Raw genomic sequence first — 7,494 nt, forward strand, 5'->3', positions numbered from 1 at the left:
CCTTCTACATCAAACTTCCTCAACCATTGATGTTGTGAACTTGGAGTACAACACTAATATATATACTTCATGTGCCATTAGCGAAACAAATAATGCTCGGTAATGCATAGATAATTTAGTGAAAAAACATTGACATCCAAATAGTAGATGAATCCATTGATATACCACATCTAACTTCCAAACACAATCCAGAAACAGAATTCAGGTTTTGGGAACCATATCTAAACATTGATTCAACACAAATCCACCACTCAATACATTTTTTTAGAAACGATTGTACAGCTTAATAAGTCAGATTCTATGCTCCCAAAGTTGAGAAGCCTACTCAGTTCTCTTCATTAGGAGGAACACTCTCTGATCCAGTTCAAAGTGTTTACTGACACTCTTGTCCACCCTCAGCATCATCAAGAGTCCGCCAAATGAAACATAGATCTCCCTGGAAAGAAAATAAACAAACCACAATCTTAAGCTACAATAGATACATTAGCTGGGTTATATGGCTTCATATGGATAAATAATTGGGTATGGTGTAATTTTCATTTACCAAAATGAGTCTCAAAAGATAATACAGAAAATTTTTATTAAAGAAAAGATCATGAGAAAAAGAACCAACCCCTTCTCTTGTCCTTCGAAATCAACATCAGCTATACGAAATGTTCTCCCATGCATGACATACTCATATCTGTCTGCCAGTGTCTCCCGTGAGGTCTGAGATCAGGATACAAGATGTTGATGCATCTTCAAGTATAATATAATATAAAGACAGTTGAGGAGTCAAGATCTCCAAGCATACCAGATGAAATCATATTTTAAATCAAGAGTTTTATGACATAGTAAACAATTTCCCAGCCTACAGCAAAAAAAGTCATGGATTGATAATTAAGGATTAGGGCAACCTCAAGCTGATAACCTTAGTCCTAAATAGCAACATTATGCTCGGATGCTAGACTTGATAGTTAATACCACTGCGCATCAAACTGAATAGCTCTCTTTTATCAAAGTTGGAAAAAAAATTCTTCAACTTTCTAATATTGATAATCCTGGTCTCGTCTTGTCGACTTACAGCAGAGGAAAAAGCCAAGCATCATAGTCCCCAACACGGAATACATTTTCGGCCTCTACTTAGTGTTCTTATTTAGGATGATACATGGAGTTACTACTTTACTCCCTAGCTCAAAGCCCTCCTGAGGACCAAATCGTTTCAAAGGTATCGGAACATGAGGAATCAGGATCCAACATTTTACTTACATCAATATAGATATTAAAAGGAGCTTTTATTCGGTCCTAAACCACATTAATCACTTCTTTGCAGACAAATTTCTCTGCTTTGCACACTGCTCAGAACGTAACTGTCTACCATGAAAGCAGAAGTTGCGTGTCTTCGTTCACTCTCGATTCAGGGAAAAACCATAATCATTGAATGGGTTTGACCAATCATTTTGCCATTGAAATTGCAAAACTTTAACTTCACAAAAATTCCACCTCATACTCCTAAGTCCTAACACACCATCAATACCTTCTCACCCACCACATGAACCTTCATCAAATCTTGTGCAAAACCTCCCTCGGCGTGCGAAGAGACTCAGCATAAGGATTTTCCAAATCCTAGCTGCTTTTCACAAGAAACCACATCATTTCATTGCCATCTAAAGGACCATAGTAGTCAGAATTCACAACCAACCTGACCACTCGTGCATTAGCCATAACCAACTGTCCGCCACAGCCACTGTCTACAAGCACCTCACCCACCACTCTTCTAAGGGAAGCCCTAATAAAAAAAAAAAAAAAGCACCTCCCCTACCACCAGGCCACCACACCATCACTGTCAACACTATCACTCATGAAAAGTTTCTCAGTTCATATCTTCAATGAAAAAAGAAAAGATCCCGAAACTTATCAATCAATCTCAATTCCCTCCCTTATCTTAAATTTAATACCTCAAACTCAATTATACTCAACGTCAACTTCAACACCAAAAAGTTCACACTCAATCACCCGAACAAAGAGATCTTTATATTCATTAAGTATGGCACAAGGATCACAAGCTATGAAAAGAAACTAAGTAGACCTCACTTCATTGCAAAATAAGACCAAGGTTACTTGATTCGCATTACAAAAAATGAAAAAGCATAGCATAGGTAGCAAGTTCACTTTTTACGAGGAATGCAGTATGCAGGAATATCATATATAGCTAGTTCGTTGCTTAAATTAATAAAATATAACTGCCCTAATATGCAAAAGAAAAAACCACTTCAACTAGAATCTAGTAAGCTTCATTTTCCTGTATGCATTGAGAGCCTTATTATTCTTCAAAAGTAGAAAAGCTTTGAAGCTTAAATTTTCAACTTTTCTTCAAATAGAGCAGCACTAAAGGATGCAAAGGGAAAATATTCTAGAAAATGAGTAAAAGTTGAAAACAGAGGGAGGGGTGAATTCTCAGGACTTCATTCCTGGCCCATTCCTAAAGAGAGAGGAAGAATAAATAAACAGCCAGCCAGGACCCAACATGAGACTGAACATGCAACAAGCCATTGCCAGGTGAGGTAGCAACAACCAGTGGTTGGCAACCCTATGACCTAATTCATCCAACCCTCCTAGACTTAAGGACGGAAATCACATATTCAGTTATAAGATGTAAAGTTTTATTCCATCACTAAACCCTACATCAAAACATCTTTTAAATTATGGCTCCTTTCCTACAACTAAATCAAACCAAATTTTGCACTTTGCTAACCAAGTAGACGAATAATTTCAACATTTAATTTGACTAGGGGTGTTCATCACCCGGTACCCGGTTTTTTGGGTACCTGGATATGCGGGTACCAGCATTAGGGTATTTAAATTAGTGGCCCGTGACCTGACCTGAAAAAATCGGCTAGCGCGAACCGGGTATCCAATTTTTCCAGGTCGGGTCATAGGGTACCCGGTTAAGATATGTCAAAGCTTAATTTGGAAAAAAAAAATCATGAACTAGAATCCTTTTGAGACCTATTGCTAACCCAACTGCCAAAGTGTAGACAAAAGCTAAATGTGACCATCCTGCCAAATGCCAAAGAAAATTAATTTGAAAATTAGCATATATTGTGTTGTACAGTGATTCAGTTATACTTTCAGAGTTTCAGTGGCTGACAACTGAATAGAAAAACTAAATTTGAAAATCAAGCATACATAATACAGATGATTGTTTTAGTACATGTTATTAGCTTCATATTAAGCTATAAAGAAAAAGAATGTAAAAGAACAATACAACATGCTAATTAACCATTGTTTGAAATAAGGAACACGGCAATACCATTGTTTCAAATTCTTATTCTATTAAAATAGATCATCAATCACCAATAATCAATAACTAATCGATGATATGAAGGAAAAAAAGAAGTCTGAACCCTTTAAATCGCAAGAAGAAAGTGAACTCACAAGAAAAAAACTTATTCCTGGTATCTGCTTAACCAAAACAAGCAGCACGTCACCTGACCCGCTTATTGTCCCTTTTCCGGGCCGGGTACTCAGGTATATATTTGGGGGAGTAAAATAAGCAAGTGTTAGAGCACATTTAAAACAGAGTGGAATAGACTTTGTAACTGAAAAGTTTCATAAATTTGAACTCTTAGATACAGCATGACCTTCTAGTCTATACCACAGCTCCCATTTGCATTATATCCAACACCCGGCCCATTACAAGTGGAAATTTCCATGGTATTTTTGTTGCGGGTTGGCGGTTAACGGGCAAGTGGGTCGGGTTTTTTAACAATCCTGGATTTGACACACAGCTCAAACAAAAAATAGCATGCGCGCTCTAAATTGTAATACGTTAGCAGGTTGGCGAATTTGATAATCCTGAATATCTAACTTGGTAGTCCTCGTACTCGATGAGTGTCATAGGAAAGTGAAACCAACCTATACCTGTAAAATATAACTTAAAGAATCTTTATGAAAGCAAATATCTCCTCGAACCATATGATGACCCTAATGCTGGAAGCGATGTGACAGGATACAAATCTATACCTTAAAATCTTCACAAAAGCAAGGAACTCCAAAATCAATAGTTGGGGGGAAGGAAGTGACCCATAAACAAAGCAACATTAAAGTCACTTCTACCAAGGAGACATACTTCGCATCCACAAGATATATCTAACTATGCGTCTATGCTACACACACAGGAAGACAAGAGTCAAGATCTTCATAAAAGCAATAGCTCTATTGTCACTACTCATCTCATTCGTGCATTTTATCACATTAAGCCCATTGATATCTCAGAAGAAAAGAATCCCAATCTCATCCAAGGAACTCATGACAAAAAATTGGGAATCCTACAAGACCACAACTTGGTTTTCAAAAAAAAAGATTTGAAGCTTATCAGCTTGACTAACAAAAAAATACGGTTTTTTCACCAAGTACCCCCGAGTTTTTAAAAAATTCACCTGGTACCCTCCAAGTTTTCAAAATTCACAGGGTACCCCTAAGTTTCAAACTAATACACGGGGTACCCTTAAATGACCTTAATGACTAACGGCGTTAACTGCCGTTAGTCATTAACCCCATTAAACCCTAATTAGGCCTAATCAACCTAACTAAACCCTAATTAAGCCTAATTAACCTAACCCTAACCCTCAAACCCTAACCTAACCCCACTACCACCCAACCACAACCCCCTCCCCTCCACCCACCCTACCCCTGCAGCCACAACCCCCACCGCAACCCCCCACCCCCACCGCCCCCACCCTCCCTCCCTCACTCCCCACAACCACCGCAACCCCCACCCTCCCTCCCCACTCCCGCAACCACCGATCCCTCGAAATCTCACCCTCCCCCTCCCCTCCCCCATCCTCCGTCACGAACTCGAAATTCAACAGACCAAAGCGTTCACGAGCCCATAATCAACAACCTTCATCTTCGAACTGGAGAGCTGATTAGGCGGGATTTGACAGGGGTTAGGAGAGGGGTGCGAAATTCATCGGGGGTGGGGGAGGGTTTGCGGAATTCATCGGGGGTGGGGAGGGGCTGCAGAATTCGTCGGGGTAGGGGGAGGGGTTGCGGAATTCATCGGGGTGGGGAGGGGCTGCGGAATTCGTCGGGGTGGGGAGGGGTTGCGGAATTCGTCGGGTTGGGGGAGGGGTGCGAAATTCGTCGGGGGTGGGGAGGGGCTGCGGAATTCTCAGGGGTGGGGGGGGGGGGGAGGAGCTGCAGAATTCATCGGGGTGGGGTGGGGTGGGGTGGGGTGCGAAATTCGACGGGTTGGGGAGGGGAGGGGTGGCGACAGGGTTGGGAGGGGGCAGCGGTGGTGGAGGGGGCCCGCTGAGGTGGGGGCTGCCATGGGTGGGGGAGGGTGGGGGAAGGGGGTTAGGGTTAGGGTTAGAAGCTATTAGGGTTTAATTAGGAGTTAGATTTTAGGATTTAGGGTTAAATTAACGGTTAATTAGGGTTAAGACTAACGGCGGTTAACGGCGTTAGTCATTAAGGGTATTTGAGTGTATTAGTTTGTAACTTAGGGGTACCCCGTGTATTTTGAAAACTTGGGGGGTACCAGGTGAATTTTCTGAAAACTCGGGGGTACTTGGTGAAAAAACCGAAGAAAATAATATCAACTAAATTAACTCTTGCAGACTCTTAGCAACAAGAACACAAAAGTAAATACAAAATATTCCACAAAACGTATCCTCTTATGATTCATAGGAAAGCCAAGCAACGATCTATTTTCTCAAATACATTGAAGTCTGAACTACAATACTAGAAAGTTACACCTTATTTGTCAAATACATTCAGAAGATAAATGTTGAGACCAACCCTATTTAATAAATGACTGGTTTATGAGCAAAATATGTGTGCTGTAATGCTTGTCCACTCCCTCTAATTCTAATTTTGAGATTCAAAAATCCCTCTGACTAAAAATATCTCTTCTTCAATGATACATACACTATCACACTCATTAAAAAGGCAATGAAGAGACATGAAGTATTACCGAAGTTCACAAGAAAAGTAGGACGACGAGTAAAGCTAAAATTACGCTTTACCTGGTTATAGTAACCTGTATCAGGAGTCCCATCCAAATCTAGTGTAGTTGCAAGTCCAATAGTGTATCTCTTGTCTTTGTTGATACGATACACGTCTATATTCACATCAAGCAGTATGAACGCATCAAACTTGTCACTCTGTGCTTCAAACCGAGAAACTGTATGCAACAACAAAATTACAGCTATAAGCAGAACCAAAATCTAATTCTTAATGGCGCTAACGCTGGAATTCTAGAAGCACACCAAAGGAACATACTAGCCCAATTGGATTCTATAGGCACAAAAATTAGGGAAGATTGAAGTATAAATAAGTTATCTAAAAAGTAGTTGAGTTCAATCTATTTTACTAGGTATTCAGTAAAGATGCTTACTACTCGCTCCGTCCCATAATATAAGTCTTGTTTCCTTTGTCCCAAAATTGTCCCAAAATTGTCCCAAAATATAAGTCCTATTTCTATTTTCAGTCAATAATTATACCCAAAATACCCTCAGTGAAAATAACTTAATTCTCAAATGTCTCCATTATTTCAGCATCTAATGCACCATTATTAATGACAAAATGAAATATTTTACTCCATTAAACTCCTCTACACATTAAACCAAGCAAAATTAATGTTCAGTTTTTATTTTTTGTTAAAAAGAAAAAAACAATGTAGTATTTCCCATTAAAAACGAATCTTTTTATTCAAATAAGATAATCAGGACTTATATTATAGAACGGAGGAAGTAGTATATTCAATTAATGGAAAAGAACATAGAAATAGTAGTGTATTTCTGCGAATTGAAGAACACAGGAAAGAAGGTACCTTTGTCGAATTTCTTGCCATCAGGATCAACTCTGATAATATTGAAGATATCCTCGAAGAGAAGTGGTGGCGCCATTGCAGTAATTTGTCTTCTTAATAAGAATCAATAAACAAAATGAATATCAGAGAATTTTTCTTTCTAAAATTTGTGCATAAAAAATAGTTACTCAAAAGAGCGTCGTAATTGTAGAATAGCCCTAATTGAATTGGATTGGAGAATAAACAAAACAGTAAAATGAAAGGGAAAAACCTCGTCTATGAAGGTTTTAGGGTTTTTGCAGATTATGAGATTCCGAAAATTGGAGAGAATCGCGTATTCGCGTTTAGACGTTTAGTGTAGCGCCGGAGAAATGTAGTGCGCAGCGGCAGTGAATAAGTGATGTTGTGTAACTTTTTTTTTTTTTTTTGAGGGGATGTTGTGTAATTATGTAAGAAGTGAAAACGACAATAGGACTATAGGAGTTTTTTTTTTTTTTTTTTTTGAGGGGAAATAGGACTGTAGGAGATAGGATTATAGAAATGTAGGCTTTTTTTTACAATTTTATTGAAAATTGTAATTTATTTTTATTTTAAAAATATATATAAACAGGTATGCGGGTCGGAATTGGGAAGGGTCTAGGTCTAGGTTTGAGATCAGAGATCATTGGACCAGGGCCTAAGCGGGACCCATGAGTTGT

General features: G+C 39.0%; 1 protein-coding gene across 2 annotated transcripts; it reads right to left on the bottom strand.

Moving 5' to 3' along the window:
• Positions 1-129: 129 nt before the first annotated feature.
• On the bottom strand, positions 130-7,391 carry LOC104889864 (DNA-directed RNA polymerases II, IV and V subunit 8B). 2 transcript variants are annotated; one of them, XM_010675196.4, is made up of 5 exons: positions 7,068-7,391; positions 6,818-6,906; positions 6,012-6,169; positions 614-708; positions 130-436 (listed from the first exon to the last, which is right to left on the bottom strand). In XM_010675196.4, the coding sequence occupies exons 2-5, from the start codon at positions 6,891-6,893 to the stop codon at positions 322-324; spliced, it is 444 nt and encodes a 147-aa protein (XP_010673498.1). In that variant the 5' UTR covers positions 6,894-6,906; positions 7,068-7,391; the 3' UTR covers positions 130-321. The 2 variants fall into 2 exon arrangements, with proteins under 2 accessions (XP_010673498.1, XP_010673497.1); XM_010675195.4 differs by having other exon boundaries at positions 6,818-6,909.
• Between the last annotated feature and the right edge of the window lie 103 nt (positions 7,392-7,494).

Source organism: Beta vulgaris, chromosome 4, assembly GCF_026745355.1.
Source record: "Beta vulgaris subsp. vulgaris cultivar EL10 chromosome 4, EL10.2, whole genome shotgun sequence".
NCBI classification, from domain to species: domain Eukaryota; kingdom Viridiplantae; phylum Streptophyta; class Magnoliopsida; order Caryophyllales; family Amaranthaceae; genus Beta; species Beta vulgaris.

Bases quoted from the DNA above. Each gene is read 5' to 3' on its own strand.
- LOC104889864 (XM_010675196.4), bottom strand. From the start codon at position 6,893: ATGGCGCCACCACTTCTCTTCGAGGATATCTTCAATATTATCAGAGTT. The intron at 6,170-6,817 runs GTACCTTCTTTC...TGTTGCATACAG, and splicing joins TGGCAAGAAATTCGACAAAG to TTTCTCGGTTTGAAGCACAG. The intron at 709-6,011 runs GTAAAGCGTAAT...TCCTGATCTCAG, and splicing joins ATACAGGTTACTATAACCAG to ACCTCACGGGAGACACTGGC.